Source organism: Bombus pyrosoma, linkage group LG6, assembly GCF_014825855.1.
Source record: "Bombus pyrosoma isolate SC7728 linkage group LG6, ASM1482585v1, whole genome shotgun sequence".
NCBI lineage: Eukaryota > Metazoa > Arthropoda > Insecta > Hymenoptera > Apidae > Bombus > Bombus pyrosoma.
The window spans coordinates 17820610-17842146 of NC_057775.1; the positions used below are offsets into that span (position 1 = coordinate 17820610).

The 21537-nt window shown below is 38.4% G+C and overlaps 2 protein-coding genes across 2 annotated transcripts in view; one reads left to right on the plus strand and one right to left on the minus strand.

Annotated features, from left to right (window-relative positions):
• The first annotated feature begins 4049 nt into the window (after window positions 1-4049).
• Window positions 4050-10154, plus strand: LOC122568819. Its single transcript, XM_043729014.1, has 2 exons — window positions 4050-4146; window positions 9191-10154. Coding segments are annotated over exons 1-2 (381 nt in total). The 5' UTR covers window positions 4050-4145; the 3' UTR covers window positions 9571-10154.
• Window positions 10155-13704: 3550 nt separating this feature from the next.
• Window positions 13705-21537, minus strand: part of LOC122568027 (unconventional myosin-IXAa-like) — a 37239-nt gene continuing 29406 nt past the window's right edge. Inside the window, exon 16 of the transcript XR_006316950.1 lies at window positions 13705-13721. The gene's annotated coding sequence lies outside the window, so the exon portion shown is untranslated. The remainder of the gene's footprint in view (window positions 13722-21537) is intronic.

Genomic DNA, 21537 nt, shown 5'->3' on the forward strand with positions numbered 1-21537 from the left:
TCAGAACTGCCCAAGGCAAAGTCCCACAGATTTGGATGGTTGCGGATAAGATACTACGATTTTAGGATCTGGTCGGGCGAGATTCCACGATTCCGGAGATTTAGTGGGCGAGATCTTGCAAGCTCGGGATGGTCCGCGATCGTGTCTCACGGTGGTAGTGTCTAAGTAGGTGAGGTCCTATGACCCAAAGTTTGGCCGAGGTTCTACGACTTCCTTGTCTAGTCTGCTGGAGTTCTATGACTCTAAGTGTGTTCGAGGTAAGTCTTTTAACCTCATGGACATCGAGAATCAATTAGCGTCTAATATAAATTTATACGACGAATAGATGACACTTATATGATATAATATGAAATATATGGCAATCTATGCTTTTATGAAAACAGACACAGAAATGAAACCTAATAGGAGATTTATTTTATCCTTTATGTTACTCGGAATATTCTTGATATCTTTTACTCTTAAAATTTTATTCATTCTTGGAAAATCTTAATTGAAAAATTTCAGAAAATAATATATCTGTAACCCGTACTTTGTTCTACAACAAAGAATGTACTACAAAATGACCTCTTCGTGGAGATCCAAATTGCTTCAACGTAAAACAGACTGCAATATTACTTGTAATTTTTCAATTATAGTTCGAAATATGAATATCAACTTCGCGGACGCTTACCAACGTCTCCTCCAATTACTAACTTCACGACAATTTCACTTTTGTCGTAATGATAAAATAATATTAACAGAAGCGACGTCAAAGTATTCTTTGTGGGAGAGCAGGAGCGCCGTTTAACGCGTGCTACATATTGGTTGGTATAACAAGGAGAAGCTCTACCACGTGCCGCAACTTTATGGCACTTACAATGGCGGAACGATATTCATTAATCAGAATGTCCAACACGTGTTATCGAAACACTGCTAGTTTGCATTCGGAAAAGTTATTGCCAAACTAAATTTGGCGCTGCGTTCGGTCATGGCTATGGAAGGATAACGAGCAAGTTCGTGCCGAAAGTTTAGCTCCCGTGGACCGTATCAGCTCGACCGTATTAGTATTTCTAAACATAACGATCATGGTGTTGTTGGTCTTGCAGCTTGATTAACTCTTCGTTCGCCATAGTCTTCGCGGAACGTGGAAAATCTGACGACCCGAAGATTGTTTGGGATCGTCGTGAGATAAAACGAACGGAAGAGCAACAGAGAAGCAAGGACAAAGCAGAGAATGGTAAAAGATAAAAGAACCAGGTGAAAGGTAATGGAAAAAGGAAGAGGCAAATGAACTCTTCTTACTCTCTGATACTCAATTAATGTTTTTATATAGGAAATGCGCTGCAGTCTGATAATTAGCGAAACTGGAGTAATTGGAAGCGAACGCTGAATATATAATATTCAACGTGATATTATCGATATCGTGTCAGAATCGACGATATTGGAATATATATATATAATAAAAAATACAACTGATAATCGGATCAAGCGTTATTTTTTTCTCCATTCTTTTGTTTGCTCTTATTGTTGCATTCTTTCTTTTTTTTTGTTTTCTATGTTGGTTACTTCACCACAAGCGAAAAAAATGATTAAATTTTATTAAATTGCATGACGTAGTGGTATTCGGGTTTATAGGGGAATAAAAGAATGGCGGTTAACTCTGTTTCGCCGCGAAATTGGCTATTCTAGATTACCAGAAAGGAAGTTTTTCCATAACGGCGTACTGTTGCTCGCCTTTATTGCCTCGGAAACCAAAATGTAACTTTCGAAAATTGAATGCGGACGCGAATTCTTATTGTATTCGCGTAAAGATTTACTAAAAACGGTCGGTGCAACAGATGTTCTCGCGCTGCAAAGTTCCGCTGCTGGTACATACATTTGTACGCTCGAATACGAGGAAAATCGGGAAGTTCTACGGGTATCGTAACACGGGCCGAAAAACACAGCTCGTTAGAACATATTTTTTAGGCAGATTACGTAAATACAGTGATTTAGGGGTTTCCTGTGGTGGAGACGTAACTGGAAATTTAATGATGCTGAAAAACTGAAAACTGCACGGCGCTCCCTACTCGACGAAAATTGTCGAGAAACATCGAGGAAAATTATTTCCCCAATTACTTGGTATTGTCTCTCGAATTATTTGATGTACTCTATAATATCCTCGAATAAACTCCCGGCAGCACAAGTTTCGAAACATAAAATAGGTTAAACTTCGTAGGAGCGAGGTAGATTTTATCAATAACGAGGTTTGTTGGTTCAAGACTAGGGCTTATCAATTCTGAAACAAGACTATGTTGGTCTTAAAGGTTTCTGATGATGAACCAAACCGATCTTTGTTTCCTAAACTAACCTGAAAGTAAGTCGAAATACGAACAACGTTGAATTCAATATTAAATATCCTTCAGTATACAATATAGCACTATTTTTATACTTACTATTTTATACTATACTTTTTATACTTACTATTGTATAGTATAAACTACAAATCGAAATATATAAACAAAAATCGTTTACTGCGTAGTTCCTACAAAATGCTAGATAATTAACTAATTCATATATTCCCAGATAATTCTTAAAATATGTATGTACCACGCTCACAAATGCTCTTAATCACACCGATAAATCACTATAACAAACTTTCGAAACATATAACGAACCAAACTACCGTAAAACAGCAACATCCTGATACTACAGCCCCATACTTTACTCATATCGTACTGGAAAAGTTAACATCAGCTATGAAATAACAACAAAATTATACGGCATAAAAATACTACCGTGAGCGTCGGTTAATCAATTTAATAGCTGACAGCTAGTCTTAACGCAATAGAAAACCATTGTGGATTAATAAATAATCCATCTTTTCTCTTTCCCCCACATCGTTGTATAAGCATTTTTTTCAGAGATTCGCTATTTCTATAAAAATCATCTCTAAATATCCATACGTAGTGTTTTAGTAAATGTAAGACATAAAAATGTTGAATGCAAAAGTTGTACTTTGTTCTAGCTCAAATCGTAATTAATACCAATTACAATGGCTGTAAAAGATATTTGCACACGTCTTTACTACCCGATGAAGGGATGTTTTATCAGATTCTATATTTCGTGTTCATTGTATTAATTTTTGCAGTCATATGAAAATGTTACCAACAAATGCTGATGAAGTATTTAAGCATTTGAGTGCTAGGGGTCTTTGAAAAAACAGAGTCGAAAAATCCCGAACAGCGCGATAGCGCTTGTCTTAATCCATTGCGACGAGAAACAAGCGACGCAATAGCGCTCGTCATATTTGTTATTTTTATGAAATACCTCTACATTATTATATATTCGTACTATTAGTTTATAAATATTTCAAGTTTTGTTCAATAAAAATTATTGAGAAGATAACGATGAAATACAAAATACCGTCAGTCGTCCGTAGCGTTCAAATGTTTTCGACATAAAATCTAAACAGCGCGATCGCGCTGTTTACGACTCAAACGGTTAATATACCATGTCATATACAATTAATATCGCAACAAATAGTGTCACGCAAAATTCTTTTCATAGTGTCTGTAAATGATCACTTCGTGATGTCGCCATAAAGCAAGTCCAGCGTAGCTATCTCGTTCAACAAAAATATATTTGTATTCCTGAAGATATAGATATAACGAATCTCGACCAAATTTCTTTCCACAAAATTCCTCGATTTTTTTTAAATTCTAAATCTTACCTAAAAAGATCTTGCAAAAAATTCCAAAAAATTTCGAACGCAAGATTTGACTAGAACACAGGCGTACGGACTCTCCGACTGACCGATGACAAGAATAATAAGAAGCTAGGGAAGACGGCAAAAGAAGGGAAAAAACAGGGAGAAACAAAAAGAAGGTTGGCTTTCATGAACCACAGAAGCTTGAGTGCGCTGCTCGGTGGCGAGCGAGTGGCGTGTGTTGGTATGACCCACCCTGTTCGGGAAACGTGTCGAGAGGGATGGCAAGGGTCGGAGTTATATCGGGTTTCCACCACCTCCGGGCGAACTCCGCTTCGATGCCCGCGTCGTAAACAAGCCGGACAGACCGCACGAACACACGAGGAGCAACGTGACGTTGGAAGACGACGCTCCAAGCGGAAAAGAGAAGACGAGAAGAAATAAGAAAGCGGGTAAAAAAGAAAAGGACACAGAGGAAAGTAAGTAGCAGAAACGTTTTGCAACCGAGATACTTTCTCCTCCTTTTCCCTTTCTTCGTATTGCGTTGCGTTTTGCCCTGACGTAGCCGGTTCACCCGGACTGGACGTTTCTCCTCTGCTTTTCTCCAGCCCTCGGCGACCGCTCGTATATCGCGATAAATAAATCATGGAAATTTATTTACCGAATTATTGCGACGCGCTGAATTCGAATACGTTCGGAGAAGGTGGAAGATGTTCCACTTCGGTGGAGGATAAAACGTACGGGGATAACGCCTGCGAGAAACGGGGAGAAAATGGTGATGTAGGAAGATCTTTTGTATGGGAGTTAAGTTACTTTATGGTACCAGATTTAGGAGGTTTTTTTCGTGGAATGAAGGGTTGTTTGATTTCAAAGGTCGTATTCTGGTGTTTTGGTAAACCTTATTTATGGTATTCGGTGGCACAAGTAGATTTTTTCCACACAGCAGATAAATATAGGAAATAATACATAATGGTCGTATTCGTGTAGGGGATTTTTTATACGCACAGTCACTGCTTCCTTTTCATGTGAATATGCTCGACGTAATATTTTATACGTCTTTGAAAATTATTTGTTGACTCTATCATTTTCTTCTAATATGTTAGAAAACGCTTCGTTTTTGTTAACAAAACATTTCTTTGTATCTGTAGCCGTTTCTGAGCTAGCTTTCATGGGGTCGAACTTTGGAAGGTGATTTCATCCCTTAAACATGAGTTACCGCAAATAAAAATATACGTATCTGCTATTTTTGCCTCTTCTTCAAGCCTATAAAGTTTCATCCAAATCGGGGCCGGATGTGACCCTTCCTTGAAGGTAAAATTACGTTGCTATGCTGTTACAAAGTAATAGCTACGTATTTCATATTAAACGAAAAAAGGCGAAAATGGTGTAAAGAATTTGACCCAACATCAGTTTTGTTCTGTTTTGGAATGGTAAGTAGAACATTTAAGCTAAGTATGGTAACTTATAATATTCAGAAACGTATATATATTTATAATATTTATATTTTTTTTCTTTTTTTATTAGACCTCAATTTTACCTCAATTACTTAAGTTAAGTATTTTGTCACCCGTACCATTTTTCCTCGTATTTGATAAACAATTTAGCGGCAGCTGGTAAGGTAAGGAAGTAGTAGAGGTAAGAAATATCGTAAACCCAGAGGAAGTTATCGGCGTTAAGATAGCCGTGGCAGAATAGTAAATTAGGTTTCAAGATCAGCCGATTTTATTTCCTCGGACTTCCATTCTTTAGATCGCATCGATGTAACCATGTATACGGAAAAGATTGGACATTTTCGGATCGTAAATCAAAGAATAATCGAGCCGTTCAAAGCAGCAAAAGTCAGAGTCATTAACCAAAGCTCGCGCATCCGTAATTCGACGGACGGAGGTTGTGGAAATAAGAGCAACGCGTACAGCTATTTCTAAGTTAATGAAACGAATAAACCGTGACCATCTGTCCCTGTTTAATCCAGTGCCTCGTAAAGTGGTGCGGATAAAATACGAACGCGAGAACGTTTACGAAAATTCCTAATACCTTCCAGACAGGCGATTACTTTAACAGGGTTTCGTAAATAAAAATCAAAATCACTAAAACAGGCTAAATCTCTACTAAGCTAATTTAATTCTGCACGTTGCTTCGCGAAACAGTTTATTACAATCACTGTTAACATTTCGAAACTAATCTATGCCGATTGGCCGGTATTTCGCCTATACAGAGAACTGTATTCCAAGTCGTAACTCGTCTCAGTTAGTAACAGTTAGTATATCCGAGAAGCATATCTTATAAACATAAACACGAATCGCGTAAAGTAAAAATGTTCCTACATGTCTAAACGTGTAACGGTCTGTTTCTTTAACGCTTTGACTACCACGTTGGTCATATATGACCGGCCACAGTTTCTCCTGTAACGCCACGGTGATAATTGGTGACCGGAGCGCTTGAACTTCTTACAATTGTAAAAATTGTATGAAAATTGGCAGTTAGAGCATTTTGAATATAACCGATAAATAGAAGATACTTTGAAACGAGAAGTGTTAGAACATCAATAAAAAAATGAGAACAAATCTTGCATCTAACGATGCACTGTGTTAGCATCCATGTCTTTGAGGGGTAATCTAGGAATATTATTATAAACACAGCTTAGAAAATAATCGTAAGTGCTGTTTTATAATCATATAATTGAAGTTAGAAGTGTGCACATACCTTGCTGTTATTTATAGAATGAGCAAATACCGTTTACTAATATCTTCTACGCGTTTCGACAATATATTCTGCACGTTTTGCTTACGACGAAACAACGAATGCGAATGGTTTGTTGAAATAAACGAAGCCTTGTTATAATATGTCGCTATCAATTGTTACCAAGGCGCCACGGTGGTCACCCGTGACCACCAATAAGATAAACGGTCCATTGGGAGGAATGTTGTCTTACATCATCAATTTATTATTATTTTGCCATTATATGCTTTGAATAATAAAAGTACTCCCGTGGCGTCCTGAGCGAAACATGTGATCTCGGCGTGGCAGTCAAAGTGTTAAACTTCCAATTACTTAATTTATTATTTGCTTAGATAAGGTGTCGAACGATAATGTAATCTGTCCCGAAATTTTCCATTTCTTCAAATGAAATATACCTAGAATTGCTTCGTCGCATCATCCTCTTTTCTATCAATAATTATCTCGTATCAACGTCAAGGTAGATAAATTTTATATCATCATATATCACCCTCAAATAGAATCTAATTTTAATTATTTATATGCATCCTTCTATATGATAAATGGTTATCTTCTAGCCATAAATAAATAAGTGGACAAGTAAATACAAAACTGACGTCGTCCCCTTCCTATTTAGAAAAATATTTGTAGAACAGAGGTTCTACACCTCGTATCTACAATTTTAGTCCCGGTCAGTGCACACACAATCTTTAACACAACTACCGGCACGAAGAGGAAAGGCGATTCTGGGCAGAGCGTATAGGAAACGAGACATTTTGCGGAGAATTCTAACCCCGGCGACTTTCCACGGAATTACTTGGCGGCCGTGCACGTAATTGTTAACGGTGCTGGCTGTTTTCACGGAAGGGAAATAGGATTGAGTTTACCTTTGACGTACAAACAGAGCTTTCAACGGATTTTAATCACATACGCCGTGTCGGCTTCCATGGAAGCGGATGTGTGTCTTTTTTCTTCGTTTCTCTTGTTTTATACGCTGTTCCGTGCTCGCCTTGGAACAACATGTTTGCTTGCAGGCTTACACGTCGGCCGTTTTTACGCGTGTCCAATTTCTACGCGGTTCTGTCTGTCGAATCCGATATCGGGAACCTTGTCGGACGCGATAGCCGCATCGAAGGAAATACGTAAACGGAAAAATATATTAGAATCACTGGAACGAATAATTTCTCACGTTTCAACGGTCGTATTGGTTTTATATACAATTTACTGAAACGTATCAACGAGATGGAATTACCGAGGTAAGCGAGCCAAGCGAACATATCTGATTTTTCCGATCATGACAACGATGGCGATTTTTCAAAACGTCTGAACGTTATTCTAAGAAGAATCGCAATAATACACCAAGGACAATTCTAGGAGAAAAGGCAATTCTGCACGTCGTTTTCAACCGTACGATGGTTGCATGCAAAACAGATTTGAAACTGGATACCAGTTCATTTCTGCTGAAACACCGGAATCGGAGAGTTTCATTCCCTTTGTTTCTCGTTGGCCATATTTGTCCTTTTCTCGTTTCCTTCTGTATCTTCTTCGCCTTTTCTTTTTTCTTTACCTTTTTCCCTTAACTGCTTTCCCTTCTTTTATCTTTTTCTTTTCCTTCTCTTCTTTCTCATTTTCCTGCTTCCGAGTTATTCTATAAATCGAACATTGCGAAACGATCTCAGCTATTCTTTTACAAATAGACGAAAAGAATTTTCACGTCACACATTGATCCTAGGAGTTAACTGAAGCGTTAGTCTATCCAATCATAAAAGCAGCTGAATTTCATTTTTAGGATTCACTTATTGTTTCGACGGTGCAACGTGATCTCAAACGAAGACAATATGCATTGATAATGATAATGTTGATATAATATAACAATATTTAGATATTTCTCAATGTTTGGTTTCATACGCGAAATACTCCACTATGTCTGAATTAAAGATTACTAATTTATATTTCTATATGAGTTCGTGCTAACTATTCACACGCATTTACGTTACATACAGTCAAAACTTATATTAATGTATAACAACGTTTGCTAATTTCAGTTGACTTACCGTGTATTAACCCGGTACATATTAATGTAGCTGCGTATTATTCCGTAGCCACGCTTTGTTGATATAATGTTTTCAATCTGAACACGTATTAACGTGTGTAATTTCAAATTACACGTGTAAACCATTTCAATGTGTCTGCATGTTTGTCTCCATGTTTCAATACGTGTATACATTTTAATAGAAATAAATATTCTTCTTCTCTGTTATCTATAGATCAATGATTAAAAAATACATCTCTTCTGCTTTGAAGCATTATAAACACAGAACAAGTTCGAAATTCCAATTTCCAGTAATGGACATTACAACTTCAATTACGTAAAATTTGATGCACAGAAACTATTTGTATTTTCAATATTCCATATTCTATTTGGCTTATTTTAACCAAAAATACGAATACTAACATAAGTTTGTTCATTGCCTTATCCAAAAACAGACGAAAAGTTTTCAATTTCCAACTTACAAAAGAACATCTGTAATAGATTAACCGTGTGTTCATGTCGTGATTTAGAAACCGAGACAAAATCAATCAGAATCGCGAACAAAATCATCCTAACATAAATTAATCGCAAGGCGAATGAGATATGACGAGGTTTTTTTTTTGTTGTCAAAAACACGGAAGGATCGAATAAATTAAGCGAGGAGAAATTTCATTCCACGCGTATTTCATTGTATTTAACGAAAAGTGATAGCACCCGGCGAGAAGTTCAATTCTCCCAAGCTCCATTGTAACAAGTATTTGTACGTTTCTGGAAAGTGCCGACAGTTCGAGGGGCTGAAGAAAGACCGCCGCCAGGTGGAAGAAATTGCGGCACGAGCAATTTGCGAACATTATCCGAACGGAGGTACGAAGACGTTTGGCAGCGAACAGGAAGGACATTCTTTCGAATTACACCACCGCCGTTGTCGGGTGCCAACGGCGAAATTACATTATCACGGAATTGCATGGTCCCGGGACGAAAACCGGATGCGATGAATACGAATTCACTTGTACGTATCATCGAGAAGAAACAATTATCAAAATACGAGGGAAAAAAAAACAGAAAGCTAATGTTGGACCTAAATACGTGGCAGGTGGATTCGACTATTAGCAAACTATATGACAGTAACATTATTTTTCAAGGAAACTTTTTTTAATCAAGTAGCACATTTCATCTTTGTAGCATTAAATTTCTATAATCAATCGTATTATACCAAAGTAGTACTTAATACTTAGTAGTACTTATAAAACTTAATATACTTGGACTTAATTGATTATAAATACTGTAATAAATACAATGGTGTACAAATACTTTTTGTACCGTAGATTCGAATTACTCAGAAGGTTTTCGAAACGAAGAAAAAATACTTTCAAGTAGATTGGATCTCTGCGTGAGTACTCTGAAAAATGATAAAAGTACTCGTAAATAGAATCGAACATTGGACGAACAGAATCGAAACTTGATCAGTATCTTATTAGAAATTCTCCATTTTCTTTTAAAATCATTTTTGTTGGTTATCATTCGCTATTGTAATTTTCTACAAAGCATTGTAGATCAAATATTATTTCTAAATAGTTGTAAAAACAAACAGTAAAATAGAATGTATAGCGATTTTCTGATTCTCGTGACTAGATTAGTACTTGTAAACCTATCGATCCTTTCTAATGTCGAAGTAAGTGGATTTTCGAAACTTGCGAGTACTCGTTCTCAGATTCGAAACCAGCTTACGAAAGTCGAATATTTCACAAGTTCAGTGAACGAACCATTGTATGTTATGAGTACTATTCAAATCTTATGACGCGAACGTATGGATTTGATTCGGATTTGTAAGTGAACAGGCTGAACTTGATCCCGTCGCTAGAGAGCACAAACTAGAACAGATCATTCGAAGAGAAGGGAGGAAGCGAAAAATACAACAGAAGGAGCCAGAGAGAAATAACAGAAGAAGGAACGAAAGATGGAAGAAAAGCTTTCTCCGAGTGAGAAACTTTCGCTGTCTATTGAAACACACGACTGTTCAAAAATTTAGCCAGACCTAGAAAAAGCGTAGCGAACTCGTCCCTTCTGCAGGGCATGAGCAAGCCCTGTCTCCGACAGCTGTCGCGTAAACGTCTACTTTGAAATAGTAGCGGCCTTAGTCGACGGGAAGACTTAGATACGTGGGGGCAAAATTCTTGAAGTTCGACTTTAATGGCGGCGACCCCATTTCGAAATAGACCGTCTATTAGCGAGGTCTTAATATTTCAAGAGTTTTACGGAATTTTTAAAGAAGTGGTTCAGCCTCGCTAGCATCATCTAACGTTACATTAACGTTACGAGCCGACTTACATTCTTCTACAGCCACGTATAGAATGTACGTAGCCACCGAAAAGCCAAATAAATTTTATTTCGTCGTGACTCAACGAATTCCTTGGTTTGTACCTTTTTTCTTTTCTTTTTTTCTGCATTTACCAGTATGCAACGTATAGCAACAAACATAACAGCTAAAGACTAATTCTTGGATATACGTGTTTGCAAATAAAATCTTTGCTTGCGATGTTTGCTCGCGAGTTGCCAGCTTGTTGAAGCAAAAGTAATTGATATGGATTGCTAGGAAATCTCTTGTATACCTAGGCAGATTCTATGCTGTAGGAGTTTTCGAAGGATAGAATAAATTATAGCGCTGTAAGGCAGTTTAGCATGCCGAGAATAACTTTAAAATGTACACATAAATATAAGATTAATATAAATAAATACAGTAAATAATTCTCATTTATACTATCCAGTACAAAACTGCAGTTTAACAACGAAAACGATTTATCGATTTAACGCTAGTTCTTGTAATCAGTATCATTCGATAGTAACTCATCCTAATAACAATAAATTCTCTGTTCGTCTATTTTAGAATCTCTTTTATACAATTCAGGCATTCTCGTGTCTTATTCAGTTACATCCGTTTGAGATCTTGGACAACAATGTATTCTTCTTCCATTCTAATTTCGAGCAGTAGATTATGGATCTTTCACATCTGAAATTCACTCGCTTGTAATAAACACTAACACGAAATTCTTATCTCCGTTGTATTTTATTCTTGCAATTGCTGCGATCGAATTTATCTTTTATTAATTATAGAAACTTAAAAGCGATAAAGGTTCCAAATATAACCGAGGTCGGAAACGAGGTTGTAAACAAGACGCTCGAAGTCGAACATAATTTTCCATGTATTTCTGTACGTAAATCGCGAATTGAAGTTCCCTCTTTGATCTCAGTGTGCGAAGGTCGATTCGATAAGCTCGTGAAAGACAGAATCTTGACAAATCGGCTGTACCATGTATGTACGCAGGCAAGCGAACCTTTAAGAGCACTCTCTACTTTTATGGCAAAGCTCTTAAGAGTACATAAACAGAGAAATCATTCGTGCTGCAGTTAGTGTGCCGCTTATGTACGTTCGCATTAAAATCTCTCTGCCTTTCCGGTCGGTGGCCTTTCCATTAAAGAGAAAATCTCGCTATAGTCGAAAGAAGCGAATAGGTCCGTTTCATATCCGGGGATATATTAAACACGAAGCGATTAGAGAGAATCGATCGCGCAAAGAACTCATTTTCTTTTCTCAAAAGCACACACACATAGTATTTAGCTAGCAACTTTTTACCGGCAACTACCTTATACTACAATTTCTGCGTTGCTCTTTCAGCATTTTCTTCAAATTCCGCTAGCGTTTCATGAAAATCAACATTTTCTTACATTGATTCGATATTCTTCCTCCGTTCTATTGTGAGGAGAAGAAAGAATCACATAATGCTCTTGTTAGCTTCTTACAACGTAGGTAATATTTTCTCAACGTCTTTGCTGGTACGAATGAACCATTAAGAACTTGTGACTTTCACGGCCTGCTCCTACGCCGCTACGACTATTCCAGACTTAATATCTACAAATAATAGAATCTCCTTTAACAAAACTGACATCCTACCAGTCTAAGAATCGCTAAGTCTGTTGCAGCCTAAGTGTTCCACTTGAAGATACAAGAAATGCCTGTTTTTTGGCTCTTCCTCTGTAGGGAAATAAAGAAACATAGAAACAATATCAATAGAAATGGCGAACACTACCATTAACTTCTCAGCTAAGTAAAAAGCACTTGATTGATAACCAATGACCCACGATGTGAACAAAAATGATGCAGAGTTGCGATGAAAGAGAAGTTTTAAAATTGGTACACTACGATGTATCAGACATATTTTCTTCCATGTTGATAACGATCCATTTCTAAAGCACATATTATATCTATTCGTTGCTCTCACCAAGTATAACTCCATTTTCTGAAATTAAAATTTTTTTTATAACCTTCTATCGTCCAGATACGAATTCAAAAAACTACGTATGATGTCTGCAAGTTGCAGATACCATAATTTAATTCGAACGCCGCTGCTCCAACTACAACAACGTCTATATTAACATAATTTAGACATCCAGTGAAACAGTGTTCGCGACTGCATCAACCGGAAAGACGCTCTCCCATTCTCGATAAGTGACACTTTTCCACGGTGCTACAAATCGGTGAGCACGTACGCAGAGCGAATTTTCGAACACGAATCAATATGGTATGCATCCGTAAAGTAGGACATACTTCCCGATGCATTTGCCGGTGTTCTCGTCGCCGTGCCGGTTACGGTAAACACATCGATGTGGTTAAATCGACGAGGTACCGAACGGCGTAGCTTCGCTCGAAACGTCCACACAGGAGGTTCGGAAGGTATAGCAAAAGTAGAAAAGAAGATCCACGGCCAGGAACGAATTTATTCAACGACGTTTGTCACTTGGTTCGATCGATCGTGGCTTAAGGTAAAACCTTAGAGCGCGGCAAGGCAGAGCATCGCTTGTGCTCGAGCAGATTTATAGCGTTATCGAGCAGAGGTTTTCCACGGGATTCGAAGTCTCGAAAGACGTCGATCCGGCCACCACTACTCTCGACCGGGACCTTATCCCGATTCTTCTTATATCCCACTTTACCTGACTGCACCGCGCTACTCTCGTCATCGTGGACGCATCGGGCCGGCTCGATGTCGACATCGATTTTCTCATAAGAGTACGGTGAAACTGATACTCGAGCTCCCCGGAGTATCCCCAAGCCCTTGAATCTCTTAAAAAGTACTTCCTACCTGACCGATCTTCTTCCACTTGTCCTTGGAACGGGACGCTCAGTGGGTCGTTGCAGATCTCGAACGTCGTGGCCGCCGTTTCGTTTCACCGTATGCGGAGTTTTGTTCGATCTTCGACTTTCCCTTTGTCGCCACGATTTCTCTTTAACGCTACTTTCAAACGTTTCATTTTCTGCAAAAATTGCGACGAACATCAATGTGCAATTTTTTCAATTCCTATGAAATTCTAGATACTAATATGGATCGAAATACAATGATGGATTATTGGCAGCTTGATACGTCGAATCTTTGATACTAGAAAGGTCTTGGAATCCGGATTTTTGTGAAATTTTGAATATCTACGTGAATTGAAAGCGTGTCGGGTCACTGACGAATTTTATACCTCGAAGATTCGATTCTGAGCAAATCGTCGATCTTTGTATCATAAATTAGATATCGCTAAACGATACTTGTATTCGATAAGGCTGCGGACATTTATTTTCACTCATTACAATATGATATGACATTTGCATTTTTATTTTTATATAAAATATGAATTTGCATAAATATACGCAGTCTATTGATAAATCTGAATATTTTTTATTTGAACACGGCCGCTGGATACGTCTCGTATCGGTGTCGACATGTATTTTTATGATACGCGTAACGATGCTGACTCGAATGCGAAATATAAATAAAAATCAGATTTTGTAAGCAACTTTCAACGTGTGCAAAATTTTGCGATGTGCAAATAAAATTCCGCATGAAACTTATTCGTAAGCATATAACGTGAATCAATAGAAATATATAATCAATAGAATAAAACGGAACAAAATCAACGGTAAACGTTTGGAGCAAATAATTTGTGGCTTTGTAATTCAAGAGTTTGCTTAAGATTCCAGTTACGCGGAACTCTGTACGATTACACGTTTATATATTGGATAAAAGTTGCGAAATTTGTTCGATGCAATATATTCGACTTTTCGAATCAACTAATAATTACCATAAGGATTTACGACTTGAAAACCGATAAGGAAAGTTTATCGAGTCCAGTTCATTAACGTTGTTTCAAAAGTACAATCATTCCTGTCTTTTTCTCAGCCATTGAAATAATACAGTTTGAACTGTTTGAAGTTGCTCGGTGAATCACATCGGAATTTCTTCTAAACGAGGACAATAAGGTCGCCAACAGATTTAAACAATTTTCTACTTTTTTACAATACGTCAAATGAATAACAAGAAGTTAATTTTCATTTCGTTGTAAAGATTTGATCCGAACTTTGCAATACTTTTTTTTTAATATTTCTCAACGAAATCACATTTTAAGTATATCTATTCAATATTCTATCAGAGAGAATGTTACTAGTGTATACATATATTAGTAATTTTTGTATCAGAGATTTTTTACTATCTAACACATTTAGAAACTAAACTAATCAACTTCATTTCCTTCGAAAAATTTCTTAATCATAATATTAACTGAATATTAATTTAATTCTTCAGAAATGGAAACATTAACTGGAAAGCTTTAATCTCGCATGGAGTTGGCGAAACATGAATTTTGTTTCTGTATAGTACAGATACCGCAGTTGTTCGTCGCTTCTGTCAAATAAAATTTCTTTTTATAAAATTATGGCGTTTACATCTGTTTTTATATCTATATATATATGCTGTACTGTATATTCTTGAAACTTCCTGTTGCCCGCTGTTGCATATTTACCAGTCGTCTTGTACGTAATAGTTCTCGTATTCCGCTGCAGACAATAATAAGCAGAAAAATAAATGTTGAGTCGATGTTGTGTTGCAAGTAACTGCTTTTCATGCGCATACGAACAGCAAGTATAAATCCCTGATTGAGAATCGGACTAAGCACGTCAGCAAGCGACTCTGGAAACCCAATGCAGTAACGTCGAGTTCATGATTCCCAAGACGTGCAGAACAAACTATTTTGCGGACTCGAGATAAATCACGCCCAAGACTTTGTTGTAAGAAACTTGGGGTTGCTAGATTTTGAATTTGTATCGATATAACAAGGTCTCTACTCGTTCATTTCCCGATCCTTCTTATAGCTCATGGCAAATATCTTATATCGTGTCGTAACATAGAAGAAGGACAATCGGTTAAGAACAGTATTCTACGATATTAAGAATTCATACAATTTGTTTATTCTACAAATACGAATCTTTATGTTCTGTTCCTATTTTGTCTACGTATATCCACGTATATTTCTGATCTGATGATAATAACAGGATAACATTTCTCCAATATTATTGACTAAATTAGTCCAGAAATTTAGAAATCGAGTTTTATGTTTCATTAGAAATTGCTTTATAAGTCAAATATACAGTCGAATTAGTAATCGTCAGACGAATTGAAAATAATAGAAATATCATATCAAATTGTACATAAAAGCTAAGTGTAAAAAATGTAAAATGAAGAATAAAGCGGGTTTATTCCAAAATAAATTTTGTAAAAGATGTATTCTATGTATTGTATCTGTACCGGGGCGTGCGGCAAAAATAGTATCTTCGTTAATTTACAGAGTGATATTGCTCTGAAATATTTTTGTTTCCTACGTTAACCGGGTCGCCACTTAAATAGAAATTTTCGTAATCTAGAAATTAAGAAATAAATAGCAAAAACAACGAAATTTCGATTAGGCCGGTTTTTGTTTCCTCTATACGTAGGTATACGATATTTATTTTTAAAGGAAATGCCACGAAGATCTGATATCTCTAAATATAAAAATTATATCCAGCAAATTAGCGATCTGAATAACGAGTTAATCAGAAAACCGTCAAAATAGTAGATGTGACCAATTAAAAATTCTACACAGAAACTTTCTAGATATTCATTATTTACAAGAATGTATTTTTCGAAAATTTACATAATTTTCAGAACGATATATGGATATTGGTTTGTAACTTTTCATACGTTTCATATATTTAAATATTTTTCCAATCCCGTCTCTTCGACACAGATTTTACATTTTCATTATAATCCCAGTATTAATGATTACCGTACGTTCTCAAATTATTCGCGCGTTTTTCCAATTCGCCCGCTATCGATCCAATTCGATGAAAAAGAAAAATTGTTTCTAAACGGAAATGTGTACACGCATTCGTTCTACGATCAATCGTTTCTCGGTTATTCGAGTTTGATTCCCGGATTGACCTCCTTCCATGCTCAACTTACATATATTTCCTTACGAGCTTCCGTTTAATTGAACAAATACTATCTCGGTCGAATACCGATGCGGATAACATTTCCCTTCGTCTCCGCTGTCAAGCTGGGACTTTTCCCTTTTTTCAATTACTTTTCGGGGGCTTCGGCGGCGGATAACATTTCAAATACTGATCACTTCCCTTGCGTTATCAATTACAATGGTTGCCGGGGGAATACCCTCAAGTACCGGCCTCCGTTATCTTACTGCTGTTGTTCCTCGAGTTTATTATACCATAAGGCATTCCCGTAAAACATCTTGGGACAATTCGCGCGATATTTGTTTGGTACTTTAGCAAGCACGATGTTCGAAACAATTACGGGACCACGTTTCTGGACAATTTAGAGGAACAAGCCGAATGTCGGGGATGAAGAAACTGCTATTAGTAGAATGGTATATGTGATATATTGTGGTAATGCAGCGGCGTAGTAATATAGCATTACGATAATATAGGATGGCCTGGCAGCGGGGAAGAATGTGATCCCTTGTGCGAGAGTAAGTCAAAAGTGGAGAGTTATCTAATAACTTGAAATTATTCCCGTGAAATTGCTTTTCACCAAAAGGTCAGGCTTATTGATTTTTGCAGCGAGATAATAGTACGCCACGGATAATAGATAGTTTGAATAATGTGGACTATTGTTAGATTTATGAAATACCTTCATCACGAGTATTTTATGTAATTTTCTGTTGACGATGCTTCGCAGAAAAAATTGGACACACATATTCAGATACGTGAAGCTCAGATGTATGTACGATCCCATCTCGTATAATAATATAAATGTGCTATCATATATCGTTATATTATTTTCGTAATGATAATATACGAAGGATGCCTTTTAAACATTGAAAGCTCCAAATACCAAACAGTAAGCCCTGCTGGCCCAATTTCAACCACGATAATATTAACCAAACATCGTACGAACTAACCATCCTCCGTTAACAAAGGAAAACCTATTGTAAATAATTTAAATTTCCTATTAGAAGAAATTTCGTACAAAAAAGTAGAAAGAAGGAAAACAAGCGAGATCTGGAATCTTTGTGACCGAAGACAAATAGCCGATAAAAGGATCCCGGAAATAGGCGATCTACTGATGGACGCTCGACGACGCGACGATCTAATTTGGCTGGCAGAAGGCGGTATTAAGCGGGGGCCCGAGGACTGTCGGTAATTAATTCATCGACGCAATGCTGGTCCTCGGTAGAAAGTCTGAAGGATCCAACAGTCGATTCTCGGCTGTTTGCTTTTATCCTTGTCGCCCGACACCGATCCTCTCGTCTTCTTCTCGCCAACCTACGCCTCTTTTCCTCACGGACCATCGGCGAAGTTCGTTCGCAGAGTTTAACCAGGGCTCCGCTATCGACCTGGCGAGCAACCTCGGCGTCTGCGTCGATGTCTGCGTCGCGCAGACGCCCCGACACGGGCCGGGTTCCCTCCAATCGATTTCAGATTTTCCAGCATAACGAGGCCGACTGCTGCCCAAAAATTCCTCTACGCGCACCTTCCTTCTCTGTCTCGTCTTCTCCGCCAGGGCTGTCAACCCCTTTCACTCTATTTCTCTCGCCTGTTTCTTGCACTTTCGCCCCCGTCCTTCTCACCTCTCCCCCTCCTTTTATGCTGCCGCTCTGGCTTTTCTACGGGGCCACGAAAGTGGCCCCTGCCGATCGATTTTCGATACGGATAATTGTGGATCCAACGTCCAACGTCTATTGAAAGTTTCGTTTTCTCGCTCTCCTTTTTTCTTCTCTTCTCTTATCCCCTCTAGTTCTTTTCCTTTCTTTCACCTGCTTTCTTCTTTCTCGTTGTCACGCTCGCGGATTGTTCGCGCATAATCCGAGTTCGATTCTTTGACGAGAGTCCGATTCATCGGGATGCTCTTTCTTCGATTGATTTCCACGAAACTTTGCCCGGCTTTTTTTCTTCCTCGAGGCGTTGCTCCGAAAGATGACTAAGAGCGAATTGTTCTCTGATTCTGGTAATCGAGAGCACCAGATTGCGCTTCGAACTAGTTATTCCGTTAACAATTATCATCATCTGGCTCTTACTAATTAGCTTTTTAATTCGATCAACAGTCTCGTCACGCGTTTAAATAAATTTAGATGGCGTTCGATATTTTCCGGTTGGCAATAGGTTCCCTCGTAAAGAGCAAGACAAAGGCATCCGGCCAATCGTAGGAATTATGTCGACGGTGCAAAGGCGGACTGGAACGAACGAGTCGAAATAAAAAGGCAGAGGGTCAGTGGGTTTCGAGTATCAGAAAAATCTTTTCGATCGTCCCTTCGCGTCGCTCGCTGTGTCCCTCGCTTCGTGTTTCAAGAAGATAGTAGAAACGTTCCGATTATGGTCAGACGTGTGCCGCATATATTCTCTAGTCTTTCAACGGTAAAACGATCGCTATCGTTTCTCTTTTACCTCTATCATGATCTTGACACGTTTCATCCTAACTGCTATCGACGATAGAGAAGGTGGATGCATTTGAAAAGTGTCACGGGACTTTTTTTATTTCGCAAACTACGGAACCCGGCTGAATTTGTAATACAAGACAAGTCGATACTAGATGGCTCCTTCTAACTCGTCAATCAGAAACGCAATGACCCATCCATGTCGACGATTTCTCACATTTCTGAACGCAACTTCTTCTTCGCTTTTTTCTTCTCGCCCTCTTTCTCTGCTTCTCTGTGAAACGTACAGGTTTCTGTAGCAAGTTACTTGGCGCGTTTCGTCAATTTTTCCTTCGTAACGTTCACGCGCTACAACGTGCCCGATAGCTCGCGAGACTCGCGTAAATATTAAAAAGCCTTTCGAATCCGCCAGTAACAAATATCACGCTAGAATTTTAATTTTCAATATTGCCCCGAAATTTCAGACGCGCCATCCGTTCGTCTCCGATATCGTATCTCATTCCGTGCATGTTTATGCATTTTTATTTGCATTCGAGTTGCCGGTGTATTCAGGGTTAAAATTTCGTAGCCGTCACCTCTTCGAGGATCTACTCCACCCTCTCTTTCTCTCTCTCTCTCTCTCTCGTCCTGGATGCACCCCTCTATACCATTGCGAGAACACGCTTAACCCGGCCGAGCCGCGCAATGGAAATTCTGATTGCGATCAATCAGCTTCCGCTGCTTCAGATCTTCTGCTACTAGGAGGAACAATAAAGCTGACGTCCGCCAAATGCGTCTCTGACCTCCTTTGTACTTCCATCATTGTTTTCCACCGGAAAGCACTCGTCTGTTTTGCCCTATTGCTGATGCGGAACGAACGCACCGTGGGAAGCTTGTTACACGAATATCTTGTGCCCTTTCCTTGTTTATGGATTACAAGTGGCTCGGCTTGAATCTCTATCGAAATCAAGGGTCGTTCTTCGTTTCGTCCCTTTCCCTATATAATCTTACTCGAAGGAGGGATACTTAACCAAATCGATCGTTCATTTTTATTGACTGCCCGGTGGTAGATACGACGAATGAGCATCAGAAGCCACGGAGAACGAAGAGACGAACAGATGGAAATTCAATTTGATTCGATTAGCGGAACCAAATTGGAAGGGTAGGGAGGGAGAGAGAGAGAGAGAGAGAGAGAGAAACAATTGTGGCCGTGGTTCGAATTCTCGAGTGACCCTATCTACTCTGGATGATCACGACCCGAGATTTCGATAGTCATTCGATACCAGCCATTTAGACGGTTCTCGATGCTTCCAGTTTTCCTGTAATGATAGATACGAGCGCGGCTAGAGGCCGATTCTCATCGAGAATTTTCCGCGTCCGGGGACAGACGGTTCTGAGAGAGGAATGCAATGTTTATCGACAACGTCGAGAGACTCTTATTATATTTTGACGCGCGAGAGACCGAGCTTAGTCAAGTGAAAATGACGTTAATTAATAATATCGACGGGATAGATAAAAGAATTTCTCTTTCCGATTATAGCGACGATTTTAAAAAGGGGTAATTAAAATCATTTTTTTCTCATTATGGTAAAAAAAAAAAAAAAGAAAAAAGAAGAAGAAAAAACACGTCACGGTTGACGTTCGCTCTTGTTTTAAAGCTTTCCCCGCAGCGATCCTTTAGCAACGTCCAATTTTATCAAATTAGAGACCACTTTGAGAACGAAGACGCGACCTCCGGCCACGAGTTTCTGTTTGACTTCTATTTAAACCTCCAGAGAGTTCGTCCACCCTTTGGCCATTACCGTGGCCGCAGTGTATCCTTTTAATAATCCACCGTGTATAGTTTCGCTGTTGATACTGGCACGATCTCGCAGTTAACGATAAATATCTGATACGCCGCGATGGAGAACAGCGTCGCTGAATATTTCGCGTAACGCTTATTCACCGAATAATAAGCTTATTCGCCGAAACGAATGCTTTCTGGCTGAATAATTGGACTGACCTATTTCAAAGGGCTCGCTAATTACGTAAAGATATTATCTTATTCGCGCGGAACCAAGTAAATACAACCACTACGGCTCATCTCCTTCAATCTCGGAACGGTTTACTTTTCGGTTCTGGATTTTGATCCTCTTCTACTACGTGTTCTTTACTTTAGAAACACTTGCATAATGTTCTTGGAAGGTTATCGATATTTACAGCATATGGGTTTCCACTAAACTCAATTCGGATATTTGAACGAATGTGAATAATTCGAATGCCGGGCCGCGTACTCTGATTATTTGAAAAAGCTTGACAAAATTGGATCCATATGAATAATTTAAGCGGTTTCAAAGCTCTACCGGTTCGCTTCTGCTGAAGCTACTCGAATTAAAACAATCAGTCGAGTCCCTTTGTAGTACATTTG